The 15,432-nt window shown below is 55.2% G+C and overlaps 2 protein-coding genes across 10 annotated transcripts in view; both read left to right on the top strand.

Annotated features, from left to right (window-relative positions):
• GARNL3 (GTPase activating Rap/RanGAP domain like 3) overlaps positions 1-2,416 on the top strand; it is a 126,938-nt gene extending 124,522 nt beyond the window's left edge. For 6 of the 9 annotated variants that reach the window (XM_036217590.1, XM_036217592.1, XM_036217591.1 and 3 more), the window contains one exon: positions 607-2,414. In XM_036217590.1, the coding sequence (XP_036073483.1) occupies positions 607-784 (178 nt within the window). In that variant the 3' untranslated portion in view covers positions 785-2,414. Of the gene's footprint in view, positions 1-606 lie in introns of all 9 variants that reach the window. The other 3 variants (XM_036217589.1, XM_036217588.1, XM_036217587.1) reach the window with 2 other exon arrangements.
• A 1,819-nt stretch (positions 2,417-4,235) lies between these two features.
• SLC2A8 (solute carrier family 2 member 8) lies at positions 4,236-12,895 on the top strand. Its single transcript, XM_016163717.2, has 10 exons — positions 4,236-4,397; positions 4,491-4,653; positions 4,944-5,150; positions 6,533-6,632; positions 8,013-8,212; positions 8,950-9,093; positions 9,188-9,296; positions 10,001-10,174; positions 10,603-10,748; positions 12,183-12,895. Exons 1-10 carry the CDS (start codon positions 4,342-4,344, stop codon positions 12,318-12,320), a joined length of 1,437 nt encoding a protein of 478 aa, XP_016019203.2. The 5' UTR covers positions 4,236-4,341; the 3' UTR covers positions 12,321-12,895.
• The last annotated feature ends 2,537 nt before the right edge of the window (positions 12,896-15,432 follow it).

The raw sequence follows: 15,432 nt of genomic DNA, 5'->3' as shown, positions 1-15,432 counted from the left end.
TTTACCTTCTAGTGTGAAGAAACAGACAATAAACCTATGCACAAATCAGCACATTAAGTCTTTCCCAATAGTGACAAGTGCTGTAAGGAAATTTAAAAGAAAATGAATGATGGGGGTAGGGTGGAGAGAAGACCCGCTCTGGTGGGAGGAGGTCAAGGAAGGCTTCTTGGAGGAAGTGACATTGAGCTGAGAGAGAGACACGGAGATGCACTAAGGGGCTGGGAGAAGGCCGGAGGGGCCAGCAGGGCCAGGTCCTGTGGCCTGTGGTCCCCTGGGTAGGAGTTTCAGCCTTATCCTCAGGTTATGGGAGCCACAAGAGGGTCTGAGATTTTGAGTGACATTATCAGGCCTGGCACTTGAGAAAAGTAAATAATGCCTCACAAACCCCTCTGATGTGTCACTGTTGGCCTTTAAAACACACCGCCCATGACTTGGGGTTGTCTGACTGCAGAACGCAGTCAGGAGTGACTCCTCCTCCGTAACAGGTGGGGGCTGGGGTGTGAGAAACGGGCTTATGAGCTCAGAGGAACGGGAAACTGCCCGACATAGTAGGCCCGGCCCAGCTGTGCTCCCGGCCACCCTTTTCCAATGACTTTTCTCTTCTAGGATCACGTCTGGCTCCTTGGAAAGTCCTTCTGCTTCCGAAGCCAATCCCGAGGGGCACTGCCACTCGACAGGCTCCGACCCGGACCCTGGGGCAGACAGAGATGGCAGCCCAGCCTGGGGCAGCAGCCCCTTCCAGCTCACGGCTTTCTCAGATGAGGACATTATTGACTTGAAGTAAACAGGCTGAATCCAGTTCACCACCTTTAATTTTCTTATGGAGGTTTATACTCTTTAACCAGTTCTAACATTATTTCTCAACAAATGTGGCTTTTACCCCGTCCGTGATCTCTTGGACCAAACCTTCTGCACACTCGGCCAGTTTGGGTCACTTTCCAATGTCTGGTGCCATTTTTCTCAACTTTTGTTTCATTCTGTTCAGGAACCATCAGTCCCCTTGTAATATAGGTGGTAGATTTCACTGAAGTTTTAGATCGAAACTTTGAATAAATCAAAAATGTTCATTCTTATTTATGGCAACCTTTTCTTATATTTTATATACTTAGATGGAAAAATTATTTTTCATTATGGTTTTGATTTATGTCACATAATGTGTTTCTTTTATAAAGAAAAGCCATTGCTTTTAAAATTAATTATAAATAAGTTTTCTTTCTGTACCTTTGGCCCGTTACTGTTTCAGTTCGCTGTGATTAGAACCAGCCGCCTTCCTACCTGTAGACTTTTGAGAAAAACTGAGTGGTTAGATCTTAGAGGCTCCCATTTCTTTTTCCTTGTATCTCACAAAAAAATAATAAGGTATAGGAGCTTATTAGGTGATCTTCAGATTACTTTGTTTGGTGTTATTGTTACTCTGAGATCATATAACCAGGGAACAGTTATCGAAATTATCATTTTCAAGTTCCCTCCTCTTGTTTGGGTCTACTTTGCTGTTTCACATGAACGAAATGATTATCCCTCCTCTCGTCATTCATCTGACTTCCCTTGCTCCCTCCTCAGAGTGAGAAGAAAACGTGGGTTTGGCCAAATGCAAATAAAACTGAAATGTCAGCCTCTAGCCAGGACCGATTGAAGGGGAAAATCTAATTTCACTGACACTGTAAAAAATTTGATCTGTGTGGAAAAGGTAATTTACCTTTGGTTTTAGTCTGACAATCCACTTTATTAAATTTCTTCTTGCTGATATTCCCCATCAGAAGAAACATTAAATCATTTCTCCTGTCTAAGCAGCTCTGAGGAGTTCTGCAGGTCTTCTCTGTAAGTGCAGAGAGCTATGTGTGACATGACCTTGATCTGACAGGTTCAACGAAGTTTGGATCCTGCCTCTTCGTGGGCCTTGCATACTGTGGGTAGAGCTCCCCCGCCACCCACCTGTCCCACAAATGGTCCAACAAGATGGATCCAAGCTGAAGGCTGCCTGGGTCCCTTCAGTGGAAGGCAAGAGGCAAGAGTATGACAGTAAATTAGTAATAAAGTACAGACTATGCTTTGTTAGGTAGACCCAGGCGGGGCGTTCACAACCAAATGTGTCTTCTCACGGCCTTTGCAGCATGAGGCATTCAGCATTCCGTTCTTTTGTGTTTTGTTATGCCATTTTCATATGTAGGAAAAAACACAAAATCAACTACACACTGTATCTCAACCTCACCAAAATGTTTTGTGAATTCGGTTTTATTATTTTTTGCTTTCGAATAAGGAAACCGAAGTTCAGAAAGGGGCAATGGTTTGAGCCTGTGAGTTCTCTGACCCTAGAGCTGTGCACCCTCCCTTGTCCACCATACAGAGCCAGGCCGAGTGTCCTGAGTGTCAGTTGGATCTGGCTGGTGTTTTTCATGTTAAACTAAACTATAAGCTTTATGAGCTTGTATGTGTGTTTTTCCTGTCATCTTTTCCCCTGAAGTTTCTTGCTTCTCAAACTGGAATAGAAAAACCGATAGCTTTTTAGACCATTCTTCCCAAATGCAGGTAGCATCATAGCCGCCCCATGATTTGACCAAAGACACAGATCTGAAGAATGATTGTAGAAAGGGCAAGAGGTGGACCTTACTAATCAGACCGATGGTGCATAGCTCGATGAAGCGGGGCGGGAGACGGCTCTGGCAGCAATACCTGCTTACAAAGTTCAAGAAGTAAACGCTGTACACTCACGGGGAGGGAGACCACCAGACAGACGGCAGGAGCAGGTTTGTAGGGGTCCACGGCTCAGAGGGCTGGCTGGTCCTAGCTGGGCTCACTGGGGCATCCTCTCCACATACCCCACTGACTGAGTTACAAAATAACCCATCTAACTGAGCAGTTTGCCCATGGAACTTGAGGAATGCATCCACTGTGCAAACATTGGGTGCCATCCAGAGGAGGAGGTCGTGCCCACTGGGGGAGGGAGAGAAGTAAACAGGTGACTACAAAGCAGTAAAAAGGTGCTGTGATAAGAGTTTATAACTCGAGCAACAAGATGCTGTGTAAGCACAGAGGGGAGGTTGCCTAAGTCTTTAAAGATAGTACAATCAGGTGGTTGCATTAGGTAAAACAACTATCATGATCATCATACTGCCTAGCTTTCGAGTGCTTTGCATGTGTTTGGTGTTTTATATGCACTGCCCCTACTCAAAACTTTCTTGAAAGACAGATATTGTCATCCTAAAGATGAGGGAATAGAGGCCCAGAGAAAGATTAGGAGCTAAGCCTCTTACTCTCAAAGCCCTGGTTATTTCCAGAATTACACAGTACCCCCCCGCAGCTGCGTGAACCCAGAGTGTTGGATACAAATGGCTGGATTCTCCAGAGCCTGATCTCAGCCTCGTCTCCAGCAGTGACTTCGGTGCACACGTAGAGTAGCTGGATATTAACATCTGCCGGGGACTCAAAGTTGGGGAAGTATTTAGATGAAGATTCAAGAGTCAGGATGATTTGTGAAGTGAGTGGAACCTAACAGAGTGCATCCAGCTCATCATGTAAACACAGATCGGTCACACATATGAGGCATGGAGGACCCTGCCCAAGCAGGTCCTCAGCACCTGGAGGTCCTGCTCGTCGCAGGCTCTGTAGCTGTCAGCAGTCTGAGGACTCCGAGTGGTGATCCGCACAAAGGCGGGCTGCGGCGCCACCGGGCCACGCCCCGCCCCCGACAGCCCAGGTGGAGCGCTGGCCGGGCTCTGCGTCCGAGAGGAGAATGAGCAGCCCGGGACAGTCCTCTGGAGAACTTCCGTCCTGCAGCTCTCAGTGGGCAGGGCTGGGCCAGGCGGAGGAGTCGGCAGGAATTGCAGACCCGCCCCCGAGAGGACAGTTGCAGCTGCCCTGAGTTGGGACGGGAAGTTATGGGCGTGGCCCGCGTGCTCCGCCCTCACCCATTGGTTGAAACTAGATAGAGGCGAGTCCAAGCGCAAATGCAGTCCCCGCCCTCAGCCCTCATTGGCAGGCTCAGCTTAAGACCGCTTTTTGACCCCGCCTCCTGCTCGCATCACACTCCTATTGGATGATTGTGCAAACTCCGCCCCACCTACGCATTGAATAGCTCCGTCCTAGGGGCGGTTCCAGTTTGCTTTGCCAACCGGTTCTTTGCTCCCATTGGTCTATTTTGGCTCGGAGGGCGGCTCCTAGCGCGGACGCTAACCCCGCCTTGCATCCCCATTGGCTGCTCCCACACACCGCCCGTCCCGACCCCGGAGCCTCCCAGAGCTGCGCATTGGCCGGCTGTGCAACAAGAGGCCGGTGCCGGCAGCAGTTGCGGGATCCGTGGCAGTTCAGGCTTCAGAGCGGACACAACAAGCGTTAGCTGCAGGCATGACGCCTGAGGACCAGGAGGAGACCCAGCCGCTTCTGCGGCCTCCGGGCGGCAGGTAAACAGGCGGGGCGGGGGAGTGGGGGAACCAGCCTTGCTCGTTCCGCTGCGCCCTGGCCAGCGCCGCTCCCTGACCGCCTTGTCACCGCAGAGCTCCCCGCAGCCGCCGCGTCTTCCTCGCCGCCTTCGCCGCTGCCCTGGGACCGCTCAGTTTCGGCTTCGCGCTCGGCTACAGCTCTCCCGCCATCCCCAGCCTGCGGCGCGCCGCGCCTCCGGCCCCGCGCCTAGACGACAACGCCGCCTCATGGTTCGGGGTGAGACTCCGGCTGAGACCCTCCTTCCTCCTCTCACCCCTAAGGCGGGTGCTGGAACCCTCCACGCCTACCCTTTCGGATGTGCGATGGGACCCTAGCCCCTGCCTTGCTTCGGGAGTGGGGTGAAACCCTCCGCCCAGTACGACCCGGTTCCCCCGCCAGGGGTCTCCCTCTGACCACCAGCCAGGAACCCCATCCCCTTCCCTCTGAGGCCGCTGGGAGTGGGGGTGGAGGGCGAAGTTGGGCCACGACTCCCTGGCACCCCCGTCTCAGTTGGCGGTCGCCCCCAGGCCATCGTGACCCTAGGCGCCACGGCGGGGGGCGTGCTGGGCGGCTGGTTGGTGGACCGCGCCGGTCGCAAGCTGAGCCTCCTGCTCTGCACCGTGCCCTTCGTGATCGGCTTTGCTGTCATCACTGCGGCCCAAGACGTGTGGATGCTGCTCGGGGGCCGCCTCCTCACCGGCCTAGCCTGCGGCGTTGCCTCGCTAGTGGCTCCGGTGAGTGTCCCCAGCTTCACTCCCTGGGACAAAGGGAAGAAACAGAGCTGCAGGCACGCTTCCCCCGGCCGAGGCCTCCTGGGTGCCCCTTATCTGCTTTATCTCCCTTACTTTTGCAAGGGCCTCGCTTTCACCTCCGCAGGAGCCACAGTTATTAGCCCCGTTCGCAGATAAAGTGAATTTCAGAAACTTAAGCCCTTTGTCCAGGCATAACTAGTCAGTGGTGAAGCTATTACCCAAACCCAGGATTGTGCCATTTAACCTGGCCTCTTTTTTGCTCTACAAATAAGACAGCAGCTGTGAATGGGCAACAGAAGCCTCACAGTATGGCTTGGACCCCCGTCCCCCATCTCCTTGTCATTCAGACTACTGACTACAGTTTCATAGGAAAATCCTTTTCTGGTTTGTTCGCGGGAGCAAAGGCTGCTGGGACCTGATGCTCCCCTTCACTGCTCCACACCAGCCCTCCGGCTGCTTCCCCCGCTTCTGCCTGCCTGCTCCTAACCCAGCATTGCCTGGGATGACTTTGGAGCTGTACACACCTGGGCGACATCTCAGCTCTGCCACTTATTGGGGCAGAGCACCTCTCTGCACCTCAGTTCCCCCCTCCCCTGTAAAGTGAGAACCTCATGAGAATTCAAAGACTGCACATATAGCCTTGGCATGGCTTGCGGAGGACTTGGACCCTGGCAGCTGAGACTGCTTGGTGACCAGTGAACTTGGTCATGGGCTTGGATGATTAACCACCCACACACCCCAGCCTGGCTGAGATTGCCAGCAATGGCTCAGGGCTCCTCCCTGATCGTCCCTTTGCAGCCGCCACTTAGTTTACCTCTATCTGTTGGGCAGCAGGCAGCAGCTGGGGTGGATTTTTGGTTCTGGGTTTTTTTATGGGGCAAAAACACACCTAAGTCATGGGCATAAAGTATGAAAAAACCTAGAAGCATGAGCAAGACCTTTCTGGCCCCTGAGCCCAGAGGGAGCTGTGGCAGCCACCGATAGCGATTGAGGCAGAGTTCCTGCTTTTACTCCAAGGAGACTACTCAAAGTGTGGTCAATGGGCCAGCAGCCTGGGTGTCACCTGGAGCTAGTTAAAAAGGCAGAATTGGGCCCCGCCCAGACCTACCGCATCAGAACCTGCATTTTATCAAGGGTGTTAGTACGATTCAACGAACGTTTGAGCTCTGTGCTCCCACCTACCCATCTCCATCCCCATCCACACAGCAGCCAGGTATATGCCCTTAATCCCTTTAAAACCCACTGCAGATCACTTGGTGGGGTTCGGGAGGTATGAAGAAGACTCTGCTGACCTGGGACTTGCAACTCGGAGCCCACCAGGCCTGTAGTAGCCCCAGTCGAGACTCTCATCTTAATGCCGACAGGTCTATATCTCTGAAATCGCCTACCCCGAGGTGCGGGGGCTGCTCGGCTCCTGTGTGCAGCTGATGGTGGTCACCGGCATCCTCCTAGCCTACCTGGCAGGTAGTTTTCACATTATCGCTTTCAGTTCCTGTTAATGGGCACATGGCCACTTTACAGGTATAGAAACTGAAGTTCACAGAGGTCAAGGGACTTGCCCAAGGTCACACAGGCAGTGCCTAAGGTGCCAGGTTCCCAGCTTACCTCCCCGAGATCCTGGGCCAGGTGAGTCTTGTGACTAAGTTCCAGGGAGAGCTGGAGAAGGTGACATCCTCATCTTCCCAAGGCAGAAGCCCATTCTGGGGGTATGGGACGGGGGGGCTAACAGGTTACGTCAGTACCTCACTGTGCAGTGACAGAAGATTCCAGGGACAGGTAGAGCGCCCCCCAAAATCTTCAACCCAGGAGCTTGGAGGGCCCAGGCATCTCTCCCTCAGAAATAGCAGGACTGGGCTTGCAGCATGAAGGAGGTGGCTTCCAGGGCTGGGCCAACATGAGGAAGCTTCCGGAGGCTGGTATGTTTTCACCAGAACTGGGGCAGAGAGAGCACAGGCTTCAAATATGACAGACCCAGATTAGGGGACATCCTCCACTCCTTACTAGCTGTGCGACCGTGGCCTAGTCACACCACCCCCGGGAGCCTCACTTTCCGTCTTCCAGTGGGATAACGCCACCTAGTCCAAGGCTGTTGAGGGTTTGCTTCAGTGACTCGTGAAAAGTACCAGCCCCAGATAAGAATCGGTGAGGGACAGCCCGAGACCCATGGGGGGAGGGACAGCCCGAGACCCATGGGGGGTGGGGCTTCTGGCCCGACGTGGCGGGGCTGGGCCGTGTGCCCTCTGGGCCTGTGGAGTGGTCCATGTTGCAGGCTCGGGGCTTTCCCAACCTGACTCTGTACAGACTCCTGCCAGCCGTCTGGCCCTGAGGGCCCAGCAGTGTGCCAAAGCCCTGCCATGGACAGACATTGACATCTGGGTATCAGTACACCAACAGCATTATCTCCAGTTTATCATAACCTGCACTTTCATTGATCAATTTCTGTGATCCAGTGTTCAGAGAAAAGTCCCCCTCATTCTCTGTCCCCTGTACTGTCCAAGGAAGCCAGCCTTGCCTGCCTTTTGGTGGCCTTCCAGAGAGTCTACATGTATGAGAACTATATGTATTTGTTCTCTTGCCCGACCTTTTACACAAATGTGCCATGTCATACCTGTCATTACATAGCGAGTGCCTCGTTGTTTAATGGCTACTGAGCAGATAATGCCGTACCCTCGTCATCTCTGCATTTCAACAACAATAATGATAATATCAGTAACACAAGGGTAGCCATTCAGAGGTAGTGAGGTCCCCACCCTTTAAACTGAGTCTCTAGAGTTGGTGAGGGGACAGGCTAGGAAGGTCCAGGCCTGCCCACCCCAGCTATGACCTCTGTCGCCCCCCATCCAGGCTGGGTCCTAGAGTGGCGCTGGTTGGCTGTGCTGGGCTGTGTGCCCCCCTCCTTCATGCTGCTGCTCATGTGCTGCATGCCCGAGACCCCACGCTTCTTGCTGACTCAGCACAAGCACCAGGAAGCCATGGCCGCCGTGCAGTTCCTGTGGGGCTCTGAGCAGGGCTGGGAAGAGCCCCCCATCGGGGCTGAGCACCAGGTGAGGGCCGGGAGGCAGAATTGGAGGGAGGGGGTTGGTGGGGTAGCACCCCATTTTGCAGCCTGTTCTCAAGGCTGCACGTGTGCATGCTCACACACACATGGAGGGGGGCGGTGTTGCCCTGTGCGTGAGTGAGCAAAGGCCTGCTCGAGCCTCACTCCTTGGCTGGACCTGAGCCTCGGAGATCACTGGGAAAGCCTGAGCTTTGATCTTACTGTCCCAGGAAGAGAAAGGTCTGGCCAGGTCTAAGAAATGCAGGACAGATGTCAAGGACTCAGATTTTTAAGTGGGGAGTTTTAGGGCAGAGGAGGAGGTTGAGTCTCTGCCAGTTACCTGCTGTGGGACCATCTCACTGTGGGGACTTAGTTTCTTCATCTGTAAAATGAGTCCTAGCGCGTGCCTGGTTGTGGCAATGGTGAGGATTTGGTGGGGCCAGGAATGGCTCAGCCCGGGCCCAAGGCTGGTGGGATTCAAGACCCCGGCTCTCTGCCCACGTGCTCTCTTTGTGGCTCCCCCAAAAAATCAGGAAGGGGCATGAGGCGGCAAGGATCTATTTACCTTACAAATGGAGAGGCCATAGCGATGCAGACCTGTCTATGGACCAGAGGCCCATGTGGGGCTAAGACGAGAAGCTGAGGCTCATCCCTCTAGCAGGCCTTAGGATGGTGGGCTCAAAGCCGGGGTACCCCGTGGGAGAGGGTAGCGAGAAGCACTGCCGCCCCATTCCTGTCGAGCAGGACTTCCGCCTGGCCCAGCTGAGGCGTCCCAGCATCTACAAGCCCTTCATCATCGGCGTTTCGCTAATGGTCTTCCAGCAGCTGTCAGGGATCAATGCTGTCATGTTCTATGCAGAGACCATCTTTGAGGAGGCCAAGTTCAAGGTAAAGAAGCCTCCGCCGTGCCTCATCCAGATGTCATGTGGGTGTGGCCGAGTCACGGGGTCTTTGCCTGACGGGCTTCGGCCCATCTCCTCAGGACAGCAGCCTGGCCTCGGTCGTCGTGGGCATCTTCCAGGTGCTGTTCACAGCCGTGGCGGCCCTCATCATGGACAGAGCTGGGCGGAGGCTGCTGCTGGCCTTGTCAGGTGAGGCCTGAGGGTGAGGGCTCAGCCCTGTGCAGGTGGGGTGGCCGAGGCCAGGCTCCCCACTGCAGGCTGGGGGGGTCTTTGCCGAGGCCACCATGTTGTGGAAGGAGGAGGCCAAGCATCCCCGAGAACAAGACCAAGACTTAGTGGGAGTTCTCGCGGAGCGCTCGCTCCAGACCAGGTCTGCACCGGCGGCATCACTGTGCCACGCCATGACCTCCATGATGAACCTGCAAAGGAGGCGCCATCAGGGCCCCCAGTTTCCCTTGAGAAAACTGAGGGCCCAGGAGGTGAAGTGACTCAGAAGCTAGCGGTCTTTTGGGGCAAGTGACTTTACCTCTCCGAATCTCAGTTTCCCCTCTGAAACGGGGATGGCGGGCCATTGTGAGGATCAGGAGGTGGTCCGTGGAGGCGCACGGGCACGGGGCGCTGCCGGGGACGAGGGCATCCGAACGGTGCTGTCGCTGCCCCCGCCGTCTGGGGCCAGGGAGGGTCTGCTTCCAGGAACGTCCTGGACCTTGCTGAGGTTCGAAGGCCAGGCCTAGCCTGGCGGGGCCACGCAGGGTGGGCGCTGCCCAGCCAGGGTTCCTGGATACCGCTTACCGCCCCTCTCCGAGGCTGTGGCCACACCGCGCTGAGGCTTCGGCCAGGGGACCGCGGGCCACGTGCCGCTTCCCCCGCCCAGCACCGCGCTCCGCCCACAGGCGTCATCATGGTGTTCAGCACCAGCGCCTTCGGCGCCTACTTCAAGCTGACGGAGGGGGCCCCCAGCAACTCCTCGCTCGTGGACTTCTTGGCGCCCGTCTCCGCAGAGCCCGCCGGGGCAAGTGTAGGGCTGGCCTGGCTGGCGGTGGGCAGCATGTGCCTCTTCATCGCTGGTGAGAGGGGACCCCGTGGGGGGCAGGGAGGGTTGTGGGGGTACCAATGCGGACGCCCTGTCACTGCTGGGCTCCCATGGCCCCCAGCGAGTCCAGGCCTCCCGCCCTCACCTCTCCATATATGTCCCCATCTCTGCGTTTATAGCTGGGACCACGTGCCATGCACCGAGCTAAGCTCTTCTCTGCCCCTTTCACTTAATCCCGGCCGCAAGGCTCCAAGTAGTTCCTGCCACCTATGCCGGTCTACAGAGAAAAGACCTGTGTGTACGGAGCCGGGGGCCTGGCCTGACGGTGCAGTGGGAAGGCGTAGAGCTGGTGGGCCCCGCGCTGCTGGGCGCAGGCTGGATTGCAGTCACCCTCAGCCCACGCCCGGCGGCGCGGCGAGGCTGCCGCCCAGGGGCCTGCTGACACCCGCCTTGCTCCCACAGGCTTCGCCGTGGGCTGGGGGCCCATCCCCTGGCTCCTCATGTCTGAGATCTTCCCTTTGCACGTCAAGGGCGTGGCCACTGGCATCTGCGTCCTCACCAACTGGCTCATGGCCTTTCTGGTGACAAAAGAGTTTAGCAGCCTCATGGTGAGTACAGGCCCTGTGACCTCACCCTCACAGGGGCAGCAGAGAAGCGTGTTTTAGAATGACTTTCATTACAAAGGACAGTGCGCAGGCTGAGACCCCATCGTCCTGGGCCTCCAGCCATCTCGTTCAAGGGTGATGGGGAGACAGACGGGCCAGGGCAAGTGAGGAACCCAGGCCGTGACCACCTGGGAGCCTTCAGGCTGTTTTGGTGGAGGAAAGCTGGGCGGGCCTCCCCCACAGGATGTTGGGGACAGTACAGGAAACCTGGCTTTGAGGTCAGCAGGCCTGGGCTCTAGGCCTTGGCCATTTTCCATGGCGTGACCTTGGCTGAACTGCTTACCTTCTCCAAATCGGCTTCCTTGGCTAAAAATGGAGCATGGCAGTACCTTCCCCTGAGGGTTGACGGGAGCATCAGTTCAGTTCGGCATTTTGCCACCTTCTCATGGGTGGACTGACACAGACATGGCCCCTGCCCAGAGGCTTCCCAGCCGGGGCAGATAGACAAGCCATTCGTTCAGTCATTCATTCCCCCAGGTCTCCTGGTCCACACCACATCCCAGCCTGTTCAAGGCTCCAGAGACGGCAGTGAATAAGATGGACAGGGTCCCCTTTATGACGAGGTCTGGGATGGTGAGGGACAGTGGTGGGAGAATGAACCACCAGGAGGCTGGGCTGGAGCAAGAGGAGGCAGATCGTGAGCAGGGCGGACGCCCAGGGCTGGCCTGGAGCCCGTCCAGGGCCTGGGCACACTCAGGCAGGGCCGCCCCGGGAAGGACGGCAGGGAGAGGCCAGGGAGAGGCCTGGGGGTGGAAAGTACTTCTGGGGGCTTCGGGGGGCCCGATAGCAAAGGAGAGAGGAGGCAGTAAGGGACCTAACAGTGAGCCAGGGGTGTACAGTGTACCAAAGGCCAAGAGGAGGGCTTCAAGGAGGAGGGGAGGGGCCGCCAGTTTCCCAGAGGAAGAGGAGCTGAGAAGGAAGGGGCCCGTGGTCACAGGCTGGGCTGGGAGGGTGGACAGGCTCTGGCCGAAGGGAATAGCTCCCCCTTCCCTCTGCGCCAGCGGCCCGGGGTGTCCCTGTGTGCTTACCCTGCCCCATCTCACCCTGCTGTAAGCCCAGCCATGCTCTCTGGCACCAAGAAGAGACTCCTCCGGGGGCGGGAGGCTCAGGGAGCAGGGCCAGAGCTAAGTGCAGAGGTAGGTCTGTGGGCCCCGGAGTCAGATCCCAGGGACGGGAGCCCAGCTGTCACTTAATAGTAGGTCTCTGACCCGGAGGCGGTCACTTCCTCGCAGTGGGCCTGTCGCCAAGGCACATGTCCACACCCTGGGCAGCGACGGCGGTGCCAGCCGCTCCGCTGCCCTGAGCCTGAGCGTCGGCTGCCGCCCACGCCCCTGCCCTTCTGCCGCGCGCGCCCGCAGCCTTCCCCTCTCCCCGCAGGAGGTGCTCCAGCCCTACGGCGCCTTCTGGCTCGCTTCCGCCTTCTGCATCCTCAGCGTTCTTTTCACTCTGTGCTGCGTCCCCGAAACCAAAGGAAAGACTTTGGAGCAAATCACAGCACATTTTGAGGGGCGATGACAGTCCCTTCCCAGGAGCCGCTGCCCTTCCCACAGGGCCTGCTTGGGCTTCGGAGGGGACAGAGCCTGCCTGTGACTTTGAGCAGGGTCTCAGCCGGAGCCTGGAGCCCTTGCTCACCCCCAGGACCTGGGATCCTGGACCACAGCCCCTCGGAGCCTTGTCCTGCGGGGTCCCTCCTTCCTGCCCAGCTCTCCACGGCCCCTCGAGCTGCGGCATAATGTTCCCAGCCCCCGGGGCCAGTTCCCGTCGCTGCTCTGAGACTGGAGGAGGGAACACCTCGGAGCGTCTGTGTTCACCGCCCTGTGGCCAGGCCCCCACACGCCATCTCCGCCGGGACACAGAGGAGACAGTGGAGGAGAGTGACTCTGGACGCCTCGACTTCTGGAGGAGGTGCTTTTGGAGTCTGGGTTGTGGCCCACAGTTTCTCCTCACGTGGCTGCATTATCAGGAAGGAACTTTGCCAAATAAAGATGTGACTCAGAAAACCAGGCATGGCCTCTCTGTGAGCCACACTCGCGAAGGGCATTTTCCTGTCCCTTCCACGGCCAGCCTGGCCAGGCACATCCATGGATTTACTTCCTGTCCTGTCACCCACTTCGCTCACGTCGCAGGCTGGGCGGCCCCAGCAGGCACCCACAGCAGGCGCCCACCTCGGCACCTCCTGTTTAAGCCTTGTAACAAGGCCGGGGGCGGGGCAGTGGAGGTGCAGCATGGCTGGGCGGAGCAGTGGGGAGAGCAGGACCCCAGGCTGTTTCTGGAAGATCCTGCAGCAGCAGCTCCAATTTGGGTAGGACGCGCTAATACACGGGAGAGCTTTCAGGTTTAGCAAAGTTCAAGGTCCTTGGGACCTTCCAGAAGTGAAGTCCAGATGCAGGCACACCGTCCATGCCGATAACTGTCCTCACGCGCCCACCAGTGCCCGCACAGTGGTCCATTGATTGGGCTGAGAACCACATGGTAACGTTGGGCAGAGCATTCTACAGATGTCAACGGGGTCGTGTTGTTTAATAGAGGGGTTCAGGGCTCCCTCGTCCTCATCGATTTTCCATCCACTTATTCTGTCGGTTATTTGAGAGAGGTGGTGAAATCACCTGCAAATGTGGCTGTTTCTCCTCGCAGCCCTGTGGGGTTTCACTTCCTGTGCCACGCAGCTCGGTTATCAGGTGTGTGCACGTTTTGGATTGTTACATTCTCCCGAGAATTTTGTCCTTTATCATTATGAAATGACCTTCTTTATCCCTTGTCGTAGTCCTCGTTCTGAGGTCTACTTTGTCAGATTTCAGCGTAATCAACCCCCCAGTTTGCTTTTCGTTGCTGTTTTGACAATCATTTTAAATTCGCTCTTAGTCTCCTTTCCTTTTGTACAGCATCCTATAATTTTTTTGGGGGGGGGGAAGCAAGGGGAAGAATACTGTTTTGGATTTTTCTGAAGAGTCATATTTCACTTAAGAAATGAGTTTTATTGAGGCATATTTATATACCATAAAATTCGACAATTGTAGGCATAGAGTTTGGTGACTCAGGTTAGATATACACAGCGATCAAGACAGAGGTCATTTTCATCACCCTAAAATGTTCCCTCATGTCCCTTGGCGGCTGACCACCTCCCAGCAGCGATGGCCCTGCCAACCCACAAAGGAGGAGCATCCCTATACTACGTCCCTATACCTTTGCTTTTTCTGGATTTTCCTAAAAATGGAATCACACAGTTTACAGTCTTTCGAGTCTGGCTGCTTTAACTCAGCAGGACGCTCCTTAGACACTGGTGATGTTGCATGGTTAGCTCATTTCTTTGTACTGGTGGGTTTTATTCCACTGGACGCTCGGGCTGGTCCCAGCTTTTGGTGGTTGTGAATAAAGCCGATACACACATTTGCATACAAGTTTGGCGTGGAGTAGAACCGCTGGGTCACGTGGTAAGTTTTTGTCTAATTACTTTAAGATCCTGCCCAGCTGTTTTCCAGAGCGGATGTACAGCGTTCCCACCGGCGGCGTATGAGAGACCCTCGCCCGCCACACCGTCAGCAACGCCTCAGATTCACTATTATAAATGATGCTGCTTACACGTTTCTTGAAAGTTGTGCTTGTTCTCTGATTTCCTCCAGAATCTTTGATGAGGTGGTTTATCTTGGTCCTTCTCTCGTGTGTGGCTGGTTTATCACAAATATCTGGTGAGCTCTGGCTGTCCACATTCAGGCATGAAGAACGAGGCTTTGCTTGTGGGAGCCAGTGCACACCTCCCGATCTGTTCTCAGTTTCATCATGGATTTGTTCCTTCTGACGCATCTTCGCTGTCATTTCATGGGATTTGGAGGTGGAGGTGAGGTAAAGGTGTAAGCTCAGTCCACCAGCTTGAAGTGTAAGCTTTCTTCACTCTTTTAATGATGATGTAGTATTTGTTTGCCATCGGAGTCATGGCGTGTGTCAAAGAGTAGGTGCTCAAATAGTTGCTGAATTTAAAATTATCATATAAATGTATCAGAATTTAAATCAACCTCATGTTGTTTCACATTCAGATTGTTTCCAGTTTTCTGCATATTATAATTCTATTATATAGATGTAAATTGAGAGAGAGAGAAGTAGAGATAAAGATGGAGCTGGTTATGGGCATTTTGTCCCCCTAATATTCATAAGTTGAAACCCCAAATCCCAGTACCTTAGAATGCGACTATATTTAGAGATGGGGCCTTTAAAGAGGTAATTAAGGTAAAATGAGGATAAGAGGGTGGGTCCTAATCCCATGTGACTGGTGTCCTTATAAAAAGAGGAGATTAGGGCACAGACGCACATGGGGAAGACCGTGTGGAGACGGGGAAGACGGCCGCTTACAGGCCAAGCAGCAAGGCCCCAGCGGAAACCAACCCGACCAGCGCCCTGTTCTTGGATGTTCAGCCTTCCTTCTCCCAGCCGTGAGGAAATAAAGTTCTCCCATGTGGGCCACTCAGCCTATGCTATTTCTTATGTTAGCCCTAGAGGCCGATGCAGAGGTAATGGTGGTAAGGGAGACGACGGAGATGGAAGAGAAGCCAGAGTTGGGGAGAGAGAACTGGAGCTAGGCCTGTGCGCAGGCAACCAGAAATTTCTGAGGCTAAAACCTTACAGGCGTAGTTGC

Source organism: Rousettus aegyptiacus, unplaced genomic scaffold, assembly GCF_014176215.1.
Source record: "Rousettus aegyptiacus isolate mRouAeg1 unplaced genomic scaffold, mRouAeg1.p scaffold_m13_p_3, whole genome shotgun sequence".
Classification (NCBI taxonomy): Eukaryota; Metazoa; Chordata; class Mammalia; order Chiroptera; family Pteropodidae; genus Rousettus; species Rousettus aegyptiacus.
Note: the sequence above shows the minus strand (reverse complement) of the source record. Positions and strands in the feature narration are given on the sequence as shown.